The 19,075-nt window shown below is 57.9% G+C and overlaps 5 protein-coding genes across 5 annotated transcripts; 2 read left to right on the plus strand and 3 right to left on the minus strand.

The window, feature by feature from the left end:
• Nucleotides 1–1,540: 1,540 nt before the first annotated feature.
• KVR01_008169 (uncharacterized protein) lies at nucleotides 1,541–3,429 on the minus strand (the record flags this gene model as incomplete). The annotated part of the gene is made up of 7 exons (XM_044792312.1): nucleotides 1,541–1,929; nucleotides 2,029–2,438; nucleotides 2,502–2,674; nucleotides 2,738–2,841; nucleotides 2,892–3,073; nucleotides 3,131–3,153; nucleotides 3,211–3,429. 7 exons carry the CDS (start codon nucleotides 3,427–3,429, stop codon nucleotides 1,541–1,543), a joined length of 1,500 nt encoding a protein of 499 aa, XP_044643147.1.
• Nucleotides 3,430–5,241: 1,812 nt separating this feature from the next.
• On the plus strand, nucleotides 5,242–7,104 carry KVR01_007677 (uncharacterized protein; the record flags this gene model as incomplete). The annotated part of the gene is made up of 2 exons (XM_044783209.1): nucleotides 5,242–6,268; nucleotides 6,371–7,104. The coding sequence occupies exons 1-2, from the start codon at nucleotides 5,311–5,313 to the stop codon at nucleotides 7,102–7,104; spliced, it is 1,692 nt and encodes a 563-aa protein (XP_044642655.1). The 5' UTR covers nucleotides 5,242–5,310.
• On the minus strand, nucleotides 6,735–13,440 carry KVR01_008124 (uncharacterized protein). Its single transcript, XM_044788194.1, has 2 exons — nucleotides 9,323–13,440; nucleotides 6,735–9,252 (listed from the first exon to the last, which is right to left on the minus strand). Exons 1-2 carry the CDS (start codon nucleotides 12,941–12,943, stop codon nucleotides 7,789–7,791), a joined length of 5,085 nt encoding a protein of 1,694 aa, XP_044643102.1. The 5' UTR covers nucleotides 12,944–13,440; the 3' UTR covers nucleotides 6,735–7,788.
• Nucleotides 13,441–13,724: 284 nt separating this feature from the next.
• Nucleotides 13,725–15,858, plus strand: KVR01_007731 (uncharacterized protein). Its single transcript, XM_044784892.1, has one exon. The coding sequence runs from the start codon at nucleotides 14,209–14,211 to the stop codon at nucleotides 15,340–15,342; it is 1,134 nt and encodes a 377-aa protein (XP_044642709.1). The 5' UTR covers nucleotides 13,725–14,208; the 3' UTR covers nucleotides 15,343–15,858.
• Nucleotides 15,859–16,429: 571 nt separating this feature from the next.
• Nucleotides 16,430–18,478, minus strand: KVR01_008038 (uncharacterized protein; the record flags this gene model as incomplete). The annotated part of the gene is made up of 4 exons (XM_044783257.1): nucleotides 16,430–17,002; nucleotides 17,100–17,225; nucleotides 17,315–17,941; nucleotides 18,047–18,478. The coding sequence occupies 4 exons, from the start codon at nucleotides 18,476–18,478 to the stop codon at nucleotides 16,430–16,432; spliced, it is 1,758 nt and encodes a 585-aa protein (XP_044643016.1).
• Between the last annotated feature and the right edge of the window lie 597 nt (nucleotides 18,479–19,075).

Here is a 19,075-nt window from a genome sequence, read left to right on the forward strand (position 1 = left end):
GATCAACGACAACAGCTAGATTGACACGCGCCGTTTCCCCAAACACTTCCGCTTGCATGGCTAAGCAATCGAGATATTCCATACATGTCAGTATTCATGTTCAGTACGGTCATGAGGTTGAATATCTTAGTAAACGCCTTATAGCTCACGCCTGCGATGCTGGGACCCGACAATGATGCCACAGATCTCTTACCGGCATTGTACCATTACTATGATGCAGCTGGAAAGCGCCGTGTCGCTGATCCAAGTAACGACATAACCACATTTCTTTGCCATGAACTGTCTTTAGGACGATTAAACACAATGCTGCAGCATCTGTGGTTCGCTGGTGCAAAGCGTGCCCCCAGGCAATTGCATTACCAGGTCGCTGTCGGCCAGGAAATTCTCCTGGTCGACCGGATAGACTTGCACCTGATGTGGGCAAACGATGGGAAATTGTTCCTCAAGCCCATACCAAGCTTTTTACTCGACCCAGAGTTTTGGCAAAAGAATTTAGTCTGCGCTTATGGTTGTACATGCCGAGACCATCCCGCGGCGCCATGTCGGGGCACTCTTTGCCATCCGCCGCCATCATGCCGGGACGGCCTTCGAAAGGTCGCCCTAGGGTTCCTCTATACATATGCCTGTATAATATCATCCGAAACCGACTTCTTCCTCGCACAGGAGAAGCGTCTCTTGCCGCGAAATGCCAATGGTGCACCCATCGAGTGGTCGGAATGGAAGAGCAAGGCTAGGTCAATCCTCAATGGGCACAAGCCGGAGGATGTCCACCCTCGCTTCCTACGGGCCGAGCTGCGCCTCTCCCGGATCAACACCATCAGCCGCTTCACTCGCCTCCCGCCTTTCCAGTCATACCACCGTGGTTGGAACAACTACAGCAGCTTTTATCGCGATAACCTTGCGTGGATGGCCGCTGCGACCGTCTTCGTCGCGGTGGTGTTGGCCGCGATGCAGGTTGGTCTAGCTACGGAGCGACTGCAGCACGACGCCCACTTTCAAAATGCTTCATATGGCTTCACTGTGTTTTGCATCTTGGGGACGACGTGTGTGCTCATTGTCATGGTCTTGGGGGCGTTGCTCAACTTTTGCATCACGGACCTGCCAGCCGCTCTTAAGTATAGATGATATCGAGGATCCATGAGCATCATCATTCGTCGTCCTGTGGCTCAGGTTCAGATTCTTGAAACTGTTGGCGCAAGAAAAGCGTCACAAAGCCGGCCCCTCACGTGCTGAGAGCCTGATCCAGGGACAGTGCATTACCGGCGCCACACCAGGAGCTTGCCTTTAACTAAGATATCTCCTACGTGTCTCGGAGTTGGGATTTGAGCGAAAGGGGGCCGTGTTCAAGTAAACACCAGACCCGGAAGAGTGTCAAGGAGAAGATATCAATACTACGACGATAACTAAACGAAGCTGTTAGTCGATGATGATATATGGCAGCTATTATACCAAGCCTGTCTAATTCGACTCCGCATACATATCCAGATCTACGCTGAACTTTGGGGTTCTTGTCTTTCCGCAGTGAATAACATGCAAGCATCTAATAAACATAGAACACTGTGGTCTCCGGGGCCGTCTGCCTCAGCTTCCTGTTCTTGTGCTGCAGGCTGAGTCTCATGACCCACACCGCCATCACCGCCACCGCCGAGAACGAGATGCTCGCCATCCACGCCTTCAAGAACCTCGGGTTATCCGAGCTAGGCCACAGGTACGGCGTGTAGATGCTCGACATGTTACCGAGCGAGTTACAGAGGGCGAGCGCGACTGCTTTCTTCTCGGGCGTCTGGCCCAGGGTCACACTGGTCCAGCCGAGCATGATGTTGTTGATGCCGAAGGAGAACGTGACGAAGATGAATATAGCGACGAAGCGGGCGGCGGTGTTTGTTGTCACGGCGGGGATGATGAACCCCACAATAATGATGCATTTGCCTAGCAGTATGTGTCAGTCAACCGGTACGGTCACAAGATCACGCGGCTCAAAACATTCCAAAACACCAAGAGATTAGAATAGAGAACGGTAGTACGCACAGATGGTTATGTGCCATGTACGCTCGTTGTAGCGCCCAGACGTGTAAGACATGAAGACCGCCATGGCTGCAGCCAGGAGATATGGTGGGCAGGTAAGGGCGAGCGTGGTCGTGGTGTTGTACCCGAGGGTGCGGACCACGGTCGGCAGGAAGCTCTGGAAGCTGACAGAGGAGATGTGCGTGTTGTACATCAGGCAGAATACCCAGGTGCGCCAGTCAGCCAGGGCCTGACGGAGACCGACCCACACACTGGTTGCTTCCTCGCGCTGCGTGGTGTCCGCGGCGATGCGCCTGTGGGCAAGCTGCCTTTCAGCCTCGCTGAGCCAGCGAGTCTGCAGAGGATGGTCCGGGAGCAGGAAGAAGGATGCAGCCGCGACACCGATCGACAAGGCACCCTGGATAATGAAGAGCCTGGGCACCATACGTGTCAGTGGTCACGAACGAAAATGAGATCGGGGGAAAAGATCAACACACCATCGCCACCCAGCAAGGCCATGTTTACCGTCGAGTCCAGCAAATACACCGGCAGCTACAAGGCCGGCGAAGCTCGAGGCAATCATGTTGCCAGTGTAGAAGATGGCCATTCTAGTTGCAATTTCCTTCTTGGTGTAGAAAAGCGATAAGAGGAAGAGAGCGCCCGGGTAGAACTGTGATTTCCTGTTAGTCACGATGTCTCTGCCTGCCTGCGCGTTCGTAGTTGAATGTCTCACGGGAGCTTCAGTCACACCGAGCATGAAGCGACACGCCAGCATGCTTCCAAAATCTTTCGCCAAGAAGGTGAGGAGGCACGTTATTGACCAGGCCATGCAGAAGCCTGTTGCGAGTTAGCTTTTGTAGACGGTGAGGGGGGCCGGCCAGACGCACCGCCCATGTACCACGAAGGCCTGACTCGATTCAAAATCATGTTCGATGGAATCTGTCCTGCGATGTAGCCCACAAACAGAATAGAGATCAAAGTGTTGTACTGTGTGCCTTTGAGACCCAGGTCCTCGTCCAAAGTATTGAGTTTGGCATTGACCAGGGCATTGCGATCGAGGAAGTTGAAACTGAAACGGGTCAGTCAATTTCTCATGATTGCGAAGAATGGTTTCCGGGCGGCTTACAAGTACATGATCCAGAGTTGAGGCTGTTTGTTTTGCAGGTTAGCGACCACAGCCCCGTGTGCGAACCTCTAGAGGCTTACCAAGATGGTGCGGTCGAGCTTCTTCACAAGGGCAATCTCTGCTGGGTTCGTCTTGCTGCGAGCGCCAAACTCATCCAGCTTGGCGTCCGCTTCCACCTTGGCCAGGGAGATGTCATGGTCAAGCGTCTCAACACGTTCAACATGGTTACCACCTGTGATTCCATCTTTCTCGCTGTCAGGGGCTGTGCCGTACGCTGGAGCACGATCGTCGGCCGTCATTTTTCTCTATGGCAGCGTTCACAGGAAATACCTTAGATAGAGACCATTGTAGTACGTGCCTCGTCGTCGGGACGTCTTACCAATGAGTCTTGAGTTTCGGACGAGCGCGTCCTCAAGCCTCGAGAAGCTTTCCAAGCCTGGCCGAGACGCAAGTACCCACCTTCAGGTTCTCGAACGGGTTGGCGTCTTGGTGTTGAGCTGGATAGGGTAGAGCTAGGCGTCGTTGTGATTAGGATGATCGTGTGACCCCCGCGTATCCCCCGCATACCAAGAAGGCTATCACGCTTCCCCGGATTCTGCTACCGGACCGCTGGGATGTCGAGAATAACACCAACAGTCCAATCATGTTGCGTGGCCTGGATGCGGTCTGCAACGCATCGGCGGCGAGACCGAACACGGTCGCACGCCGATATTGGCATTGCTCAGCGGAGGTCATTTTTGCGCTGAGGCCGAGCCACTTGTTCTCTTAGCGGAGGTCTTGGCTGGCGGCAGTTCGAGTCGGTGTTTGGTAAACGCCGGCCTTCGAGGCTGGGCTTTACACGACTCGAGGACTTACCGTACACGCGAAGGGGGCTCCGGCTCAGTGCTTTTCAATCCGGTCCGAATAGACCTGTTCACCCGACACGACAGTGCAACATGGTCACGAGGTTGGCGTGGAGGTCGAGGCGCGACGAGAACTTCAGCCAACACTAGATCGACCGAGACAGCTCCTGAGCAGCCATAGAGAGGCGAGACAAGCTCAGCAGCACCAGGGGTTCCTTTACCCGACGGCTGGAGGGCTTCACCATCAGTCGGGGGCTGATGGCCCGGAAGATGCAAGAAAGCCCGAGCTCCACAGCAGCATCGAATTTTGTACGGTTTTCACCTCATATACTTTTTGTGTAGCTACTGTTGATTTGGTCTCACCCAACGAGGGCACGATCTAGGGCTGAGTAAAGGTATGGGTGTTTGTGACAACACGAAGGGGATGCTTAGTGACGCGAGATCATCTACACGGCAGCTTCGTCGAGTCGGTTCAGCACCCACTGCATACCAGCCAGGGTTAGGTTCCCTTGAGCTATGGTCCTTTACCTTGAGACAAGCGTTGAACCAAGTCCCCGCTGGGTTGAAGCCTATCGCCCTGCCGAGCCTTGGCCGGAAGTCCTTCATCTCGCTCTCTGGCTCGGGTATAGCTAAGAAAGAGTATACGACCTACAGGCTCCCCTTCAGTACGATCGAAGCATGGTCCAACATTAACATCTCTGTGTAGGCGTGGCTTCTGTTCAAAATACATTGTATGATCCGCTATCAACACTCTCAAACTAGATTCATGCTTTGGCTAGACAGAAAGCAGCGGACTAAGGACAGTTTGCTCACCATCGGGGAATTGCGGTGAATTTAAAAGGTGAGCCCACCTTATCATAGTGACCATGCCACAGTGGCCGGCAAGTATGCGGCAGATGCCACCAACGTTGCGTTCCAGGATGCAAGATTTAATACTCAAACATCTTCTGGGCTATTGTAAGTTCTGGTCAAGTACAATTCACGCCCAAGACACAGCAGCAGATGTAAGAAGAACGCTCTAAACACAGTCTATGGACATTGGCAGACACACCTTAACAGCTCCAACACATGGTTGGAAACAGCTCGTAGGATTACCACGTCCAAAAAGAGCACTCACGCCGCTGATGGCGGAGCAGACAGTCGAGCTTGGAGGCCTGCAGTGGAATTCCATAGACAGTTGCGATACAAAGCTGTCTAGGGGATATCATGTGACGCGGAACCGGGATCCTGGCTTGCATATGCCAGTGTTGGTCTGGCTAACTGAACCCAGGAAACCTCTCAACACTTCAGACATACCGTCATTATACGTGCCTTGGCAGGCCAACCAGAGCATATCAAATGTCGCGGGGCCGGCCGGAGCGTGAGCAGACATGGGCCCGGCACGGAGCGGGCCGCTTATCAACGGGGTGGAGAGCCGGGGGCGGCACTTATACATGCCGGAGCGGGGGATTCACACTTCAGACCTTACAGACCTCATGTCGTTTGTTGGCTTCATCCTCTGTCCTCAAATCATCTCAGGCTGTGCGTCACCCACATTGCATAGTTGAGTCTGTATACGCGTCCTTAGCAACCGCAGTCAGATCCCCGGCCATGAGAACAAGAACCGGCCAGGAGACTTATGCCCAACGGCAAAGGCATGACTCCCCCATCCCAGAAGAAGTCTACAAGCCCTGGAAGCTCCCGCGGCAGCAGTCGTACGTCTTCGTGAACATCGACGTGGTCGACACCGACGCCGGCGAGATCCGCCCGGGCCGGATAGTGCGCATCGAAAACGGCCTCATCAAGTCCATCACGCCGGCACCATCGTCGTCATCGCCCAACACCAACACCAACAGCGACGACGCAATCTACATCAACTCGGCAGGGAGGTACCTGACGCCGGGCCTGATAGACGCCCACGTGCACCTCGCCTCGGTGCCGGGGACGCCCGACCTGCAGTCGGCCATGGCCACGCCCGCCGCCGTGTCGGCCCTGCGGCAGCCCTACCAGTGCCGCGCCATGCTGGAGCGCGGCTTCACGTCGGCGCGGGACTGCGGCGGCGCGGGCCTCGCGCTCAAGGAGGCCATCGGCGAGGGCGTGTTCCCCGGCCCGCGGCTCTTCATCTCGGGGCACGCCATCAGCCAGACCGGCGGGCACGGGGACCGGCGTGGGGCACACGAGGGCGGCGGCAGCGGCGGTGGTGACATGGGGTGCTGCGGTGGAGGCGGAGGTGGAGGGGGCGAGCTGGACGGCGGGCTGAGCATGGTCGTCGACGGCGTGCCGGGCGTGCTGGCCGCGGCGAGGACACAGCTGCGTCGTACGTGATTCCCGTTTCCTCCACAAAAGTCCAGTCCCACAGCTGCTTGCTCCTCCTCCCATCTACCATTTGCTAACACCACGCACCACCCCCCCCCCAAAGGCGGCGCAGACTTCCTCAAGTTCATGGCCGGCGGCGGCGTGGCCTCGCCCACGGACCCCCTCTCGAGCATCCAGTTCACCGCCGACGAGATGCGCGCGATAACGGCAGCCGCCTCGGACGCGGGGACCTTCGCCACGGCGCACGCCTACACGCCGGCGGCGATCCGGCGGGCCGTCGCGGCCGGCGCCAGGGGCATCGAGCACGGCAACCTGCTGGACGCGGCGACGGCGCGGCTGCTCGCCGACGGCGGCGTCTTCCTGACCCCGACGCTCGTCGCGCACGCCGCCATGGCCGACCCCAGGTACGCCGGCTTCCTGCCGGGCGCCAGCGCGGCCAAGAACGCCGGGCTGCTCGGGCGGGGGCTGGAGGCCGTCGGGCTCGCGCACGAGGCCGGCGTCCGCATGTGCCTCGGCAGCGACCTGCTCTCGTTCCTCGGCGCCGAGCAGCTGGGCGAGTTTGGGCTGCGGGCGGGGGTGCTGCCCGCCGCCGAGGTGCTCAGGCACGCGACCGTCAACCCGGCGCGGCTCCTGGGCCAGGAGGCGAGGCTGGGCCAGGTCCGCGAGGGGTTTGTTGCCGACCTGCTGGTGCTGAACGCGAACCCGCTCGAGGACGTCACGGTGTTTGAGAGGCCCGAGAGGCACCTGCTCGGGGTGATCAAGGAGGGCAGGGTGTATGCGAGCAGGTGGTCGAAGCTGCCTGTTGATGTTGAGCCGGGCAGGGTGTTGCTTGACTGAGATGCGATGTGATGTGATGTGATGTGGAGACAAACAATGCAAGAGGCATGACATGTCGATCGTTTGGCCCGTCCAACATTTGTAGGTCTTGTACGGTATATTTCACGGCGCTGGAAAGGGAACTCAAAAGGCTCAGATCACATCCATTGAGGAAACGAGCCACCCAACGAAGCTATCAGAAAACCAAAGTCGGACATCGTCCGTCGTCAACAATTCAGGTCAGGCTATTTACAGGCACGCTCCGTACCCAGGTAGGTATACATGTATATGAACTGCGCGCACCGGTATCATGCAACCAACCCCCCCCCCCCAAGAAAAGTATGTCAAGGTAATGTAAAAGCGTATCCATAGCACCGAGCGAGAAGGAATAGAAAAAAGAGACCTCTCGGTGCCCTCGTCTCAGGTATCATACACCAACCCCCCCCCCCCCTGTTGAACTTTCCCGTTGCCGTCCTGTCGCACCCTGAATGCACCCTCCAACCCCAACGCCTTGCCCTGCTCTGCCCTGCTGTATATGCCCTCACAAAAGGCACCTTCTTTTTCACCACAGGACCGAGATCACAAAAGAAAGACAGCCCCGTCCAGCTCAGGGAGAAGCGAGAAATCCCCCTCGCCGCCCGCATCGGCCCCTCCACCACCCGGGCCCCCCGAGGCACGTCGGCATCTCCCGCAGGGGCCCGTCTCCTAAAGCCCGCCGGCGCTAGGGCTCCTCCTCCCGCTCTTGTCACCGCCGCCCTGCAGCGACAGCGCGGCCTCCATCCGCCGCCTCCTCTCGATCTTGGCCTCCCGCGCCTGCGCCTGCAGGGCAACCTCCTCGAGGCTGATGATCTTGCGGCTGGCCTCGTTACGGTCGAGCCGCCGCCCCTCCCTCTCGGCCTTGAGCTTGTTCTCCATGTCCTTGAGGCGGTGCATCCACTTGACCTCCACGTCGAACGGCGCCCCTGGGGACAGCGGCCCACGGGAGCCCGCCGCTGATACGAGCTCGCGCGTGTTGTGGTTATTACTATTGTTGTTGTTGTTGTTGTTATGGTTGCTGTGGTTGCTGAGGCTGCTGTGGCGTGGGCTGTACTCATTAATCACGTCCTGCGCGGCCGCGATCTCGTTCGATTTTTCCCTCGTCATGGTCTCTCGTGTCATGGTCTCCCGGGTCATCGTCGAGGTTCGGCTCGTTGCTCGGTGCGTTGACGATCCGCTCGATGTCGTCGGCGCCCCACCGCTGACGTGCCGCGAGCTCTGGCGGCTGCGCCCGCTGCCCCTCTCGCCCGATCTGGCCCGTCCTGTCGGCCCGGTCGGGATGCTTGGGCTAGGGCTGCCATCGTCATCGTCGCCCCGCTCCGCCCGAGGGTCGAGCATGGCGTGGCGGACCTCGTTGGCCGTGCGGAGTGTCGCGTTCTCCACCTTCAGCTGGCGATATGCATCCTCGAGTTTCGCCAGGCGCTGTTTCTGCTCCTCGAGGAGGGCCTGGCTCATCTGGCCCGCAATCCCGATAGACCCCGTGGCCACTCCGTTGCGGACAATCGACTCGATCTTATCGAGCTTCTTGATGCGCTTGTCGAGGCTGTCCTCGAGGTGCTGGTACTCACGCCAGAGTTCCCGCTCAACCGACTTGACCCGGTCTTGGAACTTGCTGACGATCGACTCGATGGTCCTGACAGCAGCCAGGAGGTTCTTGCTGAACCCGGGAAGCATGGTCGCGACCGATTCGAGAGATGGGAGGGCACGGCCGCTGATGAGGCTGTTGTCGTGCGCCCAGTCAGTCCCGCAGAGGCTTGAGAGGCGCGTCCACAGCACCAGAAGAAGACTGTTCCGCTCGTTGAGCTGTTCCTTGAGCGACGCCTCGAGCTTGGTAAGCCGCTGTTTGTCTTGGCTCTTGGCGGCTTCCAGCTCCTTGATGCGGAGCTCGGCAGAGGACATTGTGCCGTGGACGTGCTGCTGTGTTTTTTGGTATGTCTCGAACTGGTGCTTGGTGTTGCGGTGCGCCTGCTGTTCCTTGGCGAGGGTGTCGCCAAGTCGACGCGATTCGAGCGCGTGGCTCTCGAGGAGTTCGTCACGCTGCTTGATGAGATGATCCTTCTCGTTGAGCGAGGCCCGGGTGGCATCCAGCTCCCGGCAGGTGGTATCGAGGTCATTTTGGAGCTTGGTAATGTCCTGTGGTCGCGGTTAGAACAACACCCCCACGCACGAGTCTGACAAATGAGCAAGGACGAAAGAAACTCACCCGGAGGAAGCTGGATCTCGTGCCATTGAGATCGCCGAGCGCCTCCCTCAGATTATTCTCGAGCTCCACCAACCTCGCCTTCCACTCCGTCGTCTCGGTCTCTTGCCTAGAAAGGCTCTTACGCAGCTTCCTAGCTTCATCCTTGGACGTGGACAACTCCCTGTTAAGATTGTTGACCACCTGCTGCACGTCCGCCTTTTCCTGGTTCGCCACGACCTCGCGCTGGTGTCGCTCCGACTGGAGTTGGTTCTCGAGCTCCTTAACCCGTTCCTTCTCCTCGCGCAGCGCAAGCTCGGTGTTTGCCAACTGGCCGACCAAGTCACCGATGCGCAGCTTGTCGCCCTCCTGCTCTTCTCGCAGGAACGAGATCTCACTCTGGGTCGACTCGAGCTGGATGCCCAGCCTCTGCGCCTTGTCGTTGGCTTCGAGAAGCTTGGCCTCGAGGTCCTCGAGCTCCTTGTTCGCCTCGGCCAGCTCTGTCTCCAGTTCCTGAATGCGTTGGAGCTGCGTTTCTTGGGTGTCCTCAAAGCGTATCATGTCCTCGCTCAGCCGGCGCATCTCTTCCTGCAGAGCCTCTTGATTCTCATTGCGCTCAGCAAGCTCTTGGCTGAGTCGCGCGATCTCTTGCTCCCGCTGCTCGTTCTCGTTCTCGAGGTGGTCGATCTCGTCCTGTGCTTCCTCGCGTAGCGCGTTGAACTCGTGGTCCAACCCGGAGTTCTCCTGCAGGAGATCGTCACGCTCCTGCTGCAACGTGAGCAGGTCATTCTGGGTGGCTTCGAGCTCTTCCTGCAGCTGCTGGGCTGCTGTTTCGGCCTGCTTCCTGCCTTCCAGTTCGGCCTCATACTCCTGCATGTAGTTGCCAAGCTCCTGTTGCAGATCCTGGTTCTGCATCTTGGCCTCGTTGAGCTTGTCTCGGAACTCGGCCAGCTTGTTCTCAAGCTCCTCGCGCTCCGGGTCTTCATCGAGCGTTGCGGTGCGAGTCATGCCGCTCCCACGGGACTGCGGCCGGTCGTGGGCACCGGCACGGGAGGCCGACCTGTCGAGAAGACTGTCGATTGTTGATGGCGTGGGCCCGCCCCGTCGAGCTGCCATCTTCAGATCCTCAATCTCCTGGTAGAGCCTCTCCTTCTCGCGGTTTCTTGATGTCAGCATTGACGTCTGGGCGCCGACCTCGCGCCTCAGCTCGGTATTTTCATGCCGCAGCTGCTCGCTCTCTCGGCGGAGTTCCTCCACCAGGGACACGCTGACGCTCATTGCCCCATTCATGGTATCGGCCTCTGACATGCGCGTTTGTGGCCTTGAAGGTGACTGGGGGCGGCTCTTCTTGGTGATGTTGTAGATATTAGTGGTGTGGCTCATTCCTGACGGCTGTGAGGCATGGGACGACGGCCGACCCCCGAGGTTGTGGGTGCTGTTGGCCAAATCCTGCTTCAGCCGGAAGATCTCATCGCGCAGGGTGCGGTTCTCCTCGCCCATCCTCTTGTTCTCCTCGTCCGACTGCTCTCGCCGCGCGCTTTCCTGGTTGTACAACTCCTTCCACGCATCCAGCTCGTCGTCGTGCTGGCCGAGGGACTCGCCCACGCGGTTCTCATTAACGGACTGCAGGTTCTTGACCACCTCGGCCATGCGCCTCTTCTCTGCCTCCTTGTTCATGCTCTCCTGCTTGAGGCGCTCAATCTCAGTGATGAACTCGTCAACCCGCTCCCGGAGATAGATCAGCTCCTCTTCGTTGGCGTGGGCGTCATAGTCGTCCGGCACGGGGCCCGAGGACCCACCGCTCTTGGCGGTGTCGGGTCGCTCATCCTCATCCTTGAGCTTCTTTTCGAGCTCCTTGACACGGCGGCGAAGGACCTTGTTGTCGCGCTGCATGACAGCCACGCTGGTCTTGAGCTCCACGTTCTCCGAGATCATCTCCTTAATACCTTCTTCGGAGAGCTTGTCGAGACGGTCGCTCAGGAACATAACCTTGAGCTTGAGGTCAAAGTTCTCCTTGGACAGCCGTTCTATGGTGCTGCTCTGTTCCTTCAGGGTGAGGTTCTTTGCGGTGCGAGTGGTGCTCACGCTCGCGCCGAGATTGACCTCGGACAGCTTCCTCCGGGGGGTGACAAACCCGGTCTTGCTCCGGTATTCTCTCGCAAGGGATTCGGGAACCTGTACGTTTCGAACGTGCCGGGCGATAGCCGTGTCGGTCGGCTCTGTCAGGGGCTGCCTCGGGGCCTTGGGTGTCTTGAGCCTGTCGTCGTTGGGGTTATCGGAGGACATGCCCTCGTATTCATCCAGAGGCTCGAGTGGCTCGACACCGATGCGCCCTGTCGAGTCCTCCCGGAAATCAGAGGCCATGCTTCCCATGCTTATCTGCCGTGTGACAATGTTGCTCATGCTGCTGTTTCGTGATGTTCCCAAAGCCGGTATCGCACCGCCTGACTGCAAAGCATAGTCGGCACCGAGACCCCCCGCAGTCCCGGCAGTCACGTCGCTTTCGATGTCGTCGTTGAAAGAGGACGAGGACGAATGATGACTGGCCATGCGGCTCCGCAAGTATTTTGGGCGCTTGCCGCTCTTGAGTCCATGGCCGGGTGTGCTCCCCGCGTCTACGCTTATTTTTGGTATGTCGGCATCAGGGTGCCGCTGCGAAGAAGTCGCCGAGGTCGCCGAAGCTCCCGACGTCCCTGACGTGTTGGCTGGTCGGAGGAAGGAATCGTCCACGAATGAGTCATGGTGCGCGATGCTGTCGCCGTCTTCGTGGGGTTGCTGGTTATCATCGGCGGTCCCGCTGTTGGTATGCGCATTGCTGATCCTTGACATTGCTCTTGAGATTGTCCGCGCGGTGGTGGCACCAGTGGGAGAGGACGAGAAGGCTTCCAAGGCGGATGTGCCCTCGGGGGCGTGGAGCTGGTCCGCTGGCCCTGTCTTGGGTTCGGGGCTTGTGTGGTCGGACCCGGCAGGCGGAGGAATGTGGGGCAGGGAAGGGTCGTCTCCGGCCGTGTGCCCGGGAGCTGGCGGCTGTGAGGAGGCGGGGGTCGGTGCAGGAGCGTGGGCGGGGGCGGGGGTGGGCGGCTTGGGAGGTTTGGAGGGAGAGTCGAATACGAAGGTGTCGTCCTGGCCGAGGGAGTGGAGGGTAGGAAGAGGAGAGATCGGGGTGGTGAAGCTGGACTCGATGTCCTGCAGCTGCCTCTTGACATGGGCCATGTAGGAATCGTTGGGCTCGGACTCGGGCACGGCGCTGTGGCCCTCGGCAAAGCTGTAGTCGCCCGCGCTGGCAGCATGCTGGGCGTCGCCCTGGTGTCGCAAGCCGCTTGGAGGGCGGAGGTTTGGGATATCATCGGCCCTCAGGACGGTGCGTGGCGCGGAGGACGTTGGGGGCGCCGGCGTGGGCTCGTTGCTGTTGTCGTTGTCGCGGGGCTGGTCGTTGGCACCTCCATGGTCGTGGTCGTGGTCTTGGTCTTGGACTCGGTAGGCGGTCGAAGGTCGCGAGATATCTCGAGGGTGGTGGTCGAGGCTGTCGACGTCGAGGGTCGGGGTGGACGACGATTCGGGCAGGGGCCTGCGAGCTGCAAGGTCGATGGTGCTCTCGGGAGAGTCCATTTTGCCGGTGCCAGTGCCAGTATCTGTCTTGTCCATGGGCCCGAGACAGCCTCCTCCCTTGGCTACCAGGCTGGGGAGGGGGTCAGGTCATGCGCCACGGCAGGTGGTGTGGTTGTGTTGTGTTGTTGTGTTATGTTGTGTTGTGCTTGGGATGCTCTCGAGGATGCTCACGGCAGCACTGTTGGTGTTGAGTGGCTCTGAGAGGTGGCCCTGAGAGCTGGGTCGGGTTCGGGAGACGCGATTCAGGGGCGGGTTCGACGGGAAGCGTGTTGGGGTATTTGGTCGGGGTTGGTCTACCATGCATGCCCATGCAGCTTGTTGTTTGTGTATTGTGGTCGTTGCCCGGTCGGCCGGCTCGTGACTGTCGCAGTCTCCAGACTCTGCTGAGAGCGAGGCGGAGGGGGAGACGAGGGAGAAGAAGGATCTGCAGTCCGAGATGGAGACATGGAGAGAAACAACCGGCGACTGCACTGCAGACTGGACAAAGCATGCGCCCAATGCTCAGGGCTGGTACGGAGTACGGAGTACCAAACAATCAATCCAACCGAAGCGAGGCCAGTCCAATGTCAACGGCAGGCCCGAGCTGCGGCTGCGACCGTGGGCTGCTGGCTGAGTGCTGGGACGCGGCGGACACCAGGGTTAGGGTTACATGTCACCCCGTACCTTTTCATTGGCCAAAGCTCCTCGGTGGTAGGGAAACCCCTGCCTGTCCGTCCGATGGCCCACCCCTGCCGGAGACCCCTATTCCAAGGTGCCCAATATTGAACCTTCTGCTCGTCCCACAGAGTATCTCTGCAGTGGAGTATTCACCACCCAACCATGAAATAGCCTCCTCTCTTCGAGGTCCTACTATGTAGTACGCGATGACCCTCGCAGAGCAGGGGGCAAGGCAGCAAGCACTTCTAATTTGACGAACAACCCTTTTTTTTTTCTTGCATCCAGTGGAAAATCTGCCCTGGTTTTCTGTCAAACTATAATAATGACCCGAATCCTCAAACCCGAGTGCACATGTGTCTGAATCGTACGCAAGGACCCATCTCCAACGGGCACGCCTGCAGGCGTCGATCATTCCACGCCCTGACAGAGATTGAGTTCTCGTCTTGTATACCACAGTACAGGCCTGGGTAGATATCTGTGCGTCGATTTTAATTACCGCAGACCAGACCGATGCTACAACAATGCACGTCAAGTTGCACGAAATGAGACCACACACACCCACACGTCCTATTCGCTTCCTCGACTAGCCACTTCCGGCACCCAGACTGGTAAGCCACTGTTACTAGTAGTCCTCCTCCCGGGCCATGGTCCGACTTCTCCCCGGGCATCGTCCCGCCGGCCATCTCGTCCTCCCGGTGGCCGTCGGCTTCGTACTCGGTTCCTTGCTCAGTTTTATGACCCTTACCCACCACTATTCCACGTCGCCCAACTCGCCGTCTCGATCCCACAGTCGCCCAGATGCCGGCCAGGGAGCGTCAATCCCGCCAATCGTGCATTTCGTCCAGCTCAAAAAGGACGAGTCCAGCGGCCTGCACTTCTCGTTCGAATCATTCCTCGCCCTGTACTCGGCCTACGTCTTCATCCGGCCGGTCGTGATATACATCCATACAGACCACACCCCCGACGACATCACCCACGCAGCTCAACATGGCTCATCCTGGACCAGGAAAGTCCTCACAGCCTTCCCGCGCGTCGTCCGCCTGAACAAAGTCACGGCCCGGACCAAGGCAAACGCCCTCGAAATCAAGCGGGTCGAGCACAAGTCAGACTTTGTCCGCCTGGACCAGCTCACCCTCCACGGCGGCATATACCTGGACTGGGATGTCCTCACGCTGAGGTCCGCCGACCCCCTCCTCGAGTCCGGCTTCAAGGCCGTCGTGGGCCGCCAGTCCGACGCCACCGTCATGAACGGCATTCTCCTCGCCGCCAAGGACTCGGCCGTCATGCGCGTCATGAGGCGGGAGACCCCGCGCAGGTTCACCGGGGAGTGGGTCGAGCACAGCGTCAACCTCATCACCGAGGTCGCACAGGCCCTGGCCGCGGTGCCCCGGGAGGTGCTCATCATGGACCCCGGGGCGTTTGCGCCGTTTACCTGGACGCAGGAGAGCGTCAACATGGCGCTGGAAAGGCATGAGGGCGACGCCGCTGCCCCCCGGGGGCTGGACCCCTTGGCGGACAGGGCAACGTTGACCGAGGCGGATCCAATGGCGGTCTGGGAGAGGCACCAGGTGAGCCAGAAGAAGTGGTGGGCTCATGATTTCAGCGATGCCTTCTTCTTGCACAATTACTTCAACGACGTGGAGAGTCCGAAGGGTTACAATGGCGTTAGTGTGCCGTACGTGCTGGCGCGAGACAGCAATTATGCGCTTGCAGCTTGGCCGATTGTCGCGCAGGGGATCAGGGACGGATACATCGACGAGCACGACACCTCGGTCTAGGAGCATCAGGCACCGTGTTTCTCAAGCGCTGTTATTTCACTGTGATGGGCTTGGCCTACCCGTCCTGCCAACAACTAGTATGTTCAAATGTGCAATTTTCCGCCCAGTGACCTGTCCAAGTTTGTTCGTTCCAGACTTCAATCTTTGAGACGGCGCTCACGAATTGCCGGTACGGCAAAAGAGGCTCAAAATTCCCGCGAGAAGTTGTTGATTCGAAGCTATGGAAGCCTAAGGAATAGTAGGGAGGAAGCAGCAGAGCTGCAATCCGAAACATTTGAAGGCATGGAGGCTACTTGGGCTGGCTGACTAGCTGCACGGACGCACCGGCTGGATAGTTGCAACCTTGTAAATCTCGTCAGAATGTACATGGTGTCCCGAATGGGAGCCGACTGACTCACGAGGGTGTTCTCCAAAGCAAAGAGCAGGATGGTGGACATAAGAGAGGCACTGGCATCAATGGTACACCAAGGCCGCCCACTGCCAGTGATAAGTTAATGTCAGCGAAAGTTAATGGTAGATGACCATTACGGTGCTCACGTTCCGGCCTGCGATGGCCCTTGGGAGCTCCTTGTTCTCACGTGCACGTGTGCTATGCGCTGTCTCGACCACGTTCTTCTTCGGGGGCTCAGTCTCTGGGTGGAAGGGACGTTCCGGGGCCCACGCGTTTGTGGTTTTCTTAGCGTGCTTATCAACAACCATGAAGGGAGTCTGCCGTGAAATAAGAAGCGGAATATTTTAATCCAAGTACAACGGAACCTTGAAACGGGTCAAGCTTGATAAACAATAGCAACCGAGCAGCTGAACATGTCGCAAGACCGCAGTCGTTGACGATGATGCTTAGTCACATGGATGAAAACCAAATGGGTACAATGGCATACTGTTTATGTTTTCTTAAATCTCAATGGCAGTGTACCCTCATTCCATAATATCGTGAGATACCTTCTCAATTCAAAACTCACGTAAACCCGTACCTTCATGGTCGCCGTGGGCCCCCGGGTCAAGACTGCGGCAGTGGGTCTGGCCCCTGCCAGTGTCTATGTTCTATTACAGCTCTCTCAATTTGTGCTGCCAGAGCCTCACAAATCGGTTAATTGGACTGTATCGTAATCCTCCAGAAAATGAAGGTCGAAAGCGAAGCCGCTGAGAGCATGACAACAAGCATCTGCCCAGGCATCAACGCCATTCGCGTGGACACCCATTTCGCAAGCATGGCCCCGACCACCCCCATCCAGATCACGAAGAATCCAGATTCGAACCACTTCTTCCTCGTGCTCTCCTTCTTTGCACGCTCGGTGCTAGACCGCATGCAGTTTCCCCATGTATCTGCTGTGAGAGTTACCAAACTCCATGCCTGCACAGCGGGCAAGGGAACATTGTAAAACAACAGGCCCGGAATCATCCACACCACGGCCGCAGTGGACTGGCGGTCTGGGTTGCGCAAGAAGTTGTAGAGAGCGATGCCGATGATGCGCAGGCCGAAGTCTGGCATATTGAAGTACAGCAAGTTGTGCTCCGTGAATAGGTACAGCAGGCACTGGACGAAGACGACGAGGTGGGCCAGCTCGCGGCGGAGGGCGGACATGAAGAGGAACGGGTGGGACTTGGCGTAGACTCTCGGCAAAAGCAGCGACTCGATATGTTGTGCTCGAGCCCAGCGGACCTTAATCTGAAGTAAGCAGACTTGAACTTTAGAGGGTGCAACGCGTCTTGACACTGCCTGTTCTCGATCTTGTATTCGATCTTGTACGACAACGTACCTGTTGGCGTATCCAGCGCACGAGCGTCACTGGGCTCTCTGTCTCGGTCATGATGTCGCCAGCATATATGACGTGCCAGCCATTGAGGAGTAAGAGTGTCGTGAGATGACGGTCCTCGTTGACAATCTTGAATCAATCAGTCCCTCGGTGTTCATGTGCATTAAATGACATGGTACACTAGAATCCGCGGACCGTCCTCCGGGAGACCAACTCACCATTTTCTTCCCAAATACCCGCTGGTTGTACCATCGTATCAGGATCGGACTGATCGCAGACAACCTGAAGACTGCACTGGGACCGCTCTGGCAATCACTAACGGCCATTGAACCGGGCATAGACCGTGTGAGATACAGCTCACACCAGTAGATCGTGGAAGCAAGCTTCGTGACTACGGTATCAGCAGCGTTGTGCACGACTAGCCCGGAGCTGGCGCCTCCAATCGTATGATCGCCGGCAACGGTGCTAATGGTTCCGTCGAGCGACTCTGGAAGCACGATAGTGTCCGAATCAGAGGACCACACGAACTCAACGCCCAGCATGTCTGCCAGCACGATGGAGAACACCAGCACAGTGAACATAATGCCCTTCTTGTGCATGTGCCGCTGGTATACCAACAGCTGTTTCATGCCTTCCGGCCCGCTCAGCGATCGACCACCGAGCTGTTGCTCCAGCACACGCCGCGCAACCTGCTTACACTGCTCCATTGCAATAGCATTGATGCCATTTTCGTCTATGGCGTCGCCAAGCTTCCGCCTGCTCATCTTCTCCGACGCCCGGACGGCATTGGCGATCTCGCCAAGGGGCTCATCGACATAGACAACGCAAGATTGTGTGGGATAGACCTGGTTGCCCACATTTTAGCACCACCACCGTGTGCTTTGTTTAGACCTTCTGATGGATGATCATCCTGGTTGCCTCTGGTTATCGGTTTTGGGAGATTATCGCACCTTCTTGAAAATATCGACCATTTCCATATCGTCCGGGTCATGGCCGTCGATTCCAGCGAGTAGGAATTTGCACCCGACAGCCTTCTTGTAGCTCTCAAGGCAGCGCGTCCATAGCGCTGGGTCCTCGCGCCAGCCGACGACGGCGGCAATAGCTTCACTACTTGCTGCCTCGCGCTGCGCCGAGGCAGTGAGGGCATGCTTCTCGACGTCTTCCTTGTCCTTCGGGTGCCAGGCAGCTTGCCGAAAGGCTATCCGTCGTCCTTCATTGTTGAAGCGGCAGTATTCGGCGAGAAGAATACTGATCAAAAGGTCAACTGTTGCTGGGTAGTAGGTGTTGAGAGCCATGGTGCGGTAGAAGAGGAAAATAGCGACGCAGCCGACAAGGTTGAGAACCTGGCGAACCCAATGTACGTGAGGCTGGTATGTATCCATGACAAGAAACAATCCAGAGACTCTGAAGCTTGCATTCAATGTCAGCTTTGGCTTGAGCTTCAGTATGGACTACCCCGATGCCATCGATTGCCCACTTGCGTTTACCAAAACCACCTGGGCAGAAGAAGGGTTTGTCTGATGACGACTCCTGACGCGCACGCAACTATGTAAATACTACATATGACCCCCGATTCTCCACTGCTGGGACGCGATGTGCACAAAGCGTGCAAACCAATTTGCCAGCAACCTGCCTCATCCTCGATCTCCTGGTGGTCGGTGACTCGAACGGGATCCACATAGCAAGACCTCGACCCAAGTGGTTTCGTTTTTTAATCCCCGTACATGTAAAATGTACGTGGCGCCTTCATGCAGTGGTAAACGCTCAAGACCCAGCGTTTGAAGAAATACAGTGCCAATAACAGTGGAAAGAGAATACAGTACGTGGGCACGTGGCTGAGCCTCGTACCGCACAGACAAGGCTGGAAGGCATCGTTCCCGACGGCGGACCTCGACCCAACTTTGAGTTGACCGCCCACGCGCAGTCGCACAGACAAATCGGCCCTTCAACGCTGACTCTTATGCCCCGTGTCGTCATCT

This window comes from Diaporthe batatas, assembly GCF_019321695.1.
Source record: "Diaporthe batatas strain CRI 302-4 chromosome Unknown Contig00009, whole genome shotgun sequence".
Lineage (NCBI taxonomy): Eukaryota > Fungi > Ascomycota > Sordariomycetes > Diaporthales > Diaporthaceae > Diaporthe > Diaporthe batatas.

Bases quoted from the DNA above. Each gene is read 5' to 3' on its own strand.
- KVR01_008124 (XM_044788194.1), bottom strand. From the start codon at position 12,943: ATGGACAAGACAGATACTGGCACTGGCACCGGCAAAATGGACTCTCCC. The intron at 9,253-9,322 runs GTGAGTTTCTTT...CCGCGACCACAG, and splicing joins CGAGATCCAGCTTCCTCCGG to GACATTACCAAGCTCCAAAA.
- KVR01_007731 (XM_044784892.1), top strand. From the start codon at position 14,209: ATGGTCCGACTTCTCCCCGGGCATCGTCCCGCCGGCCATCTCGTCCTC.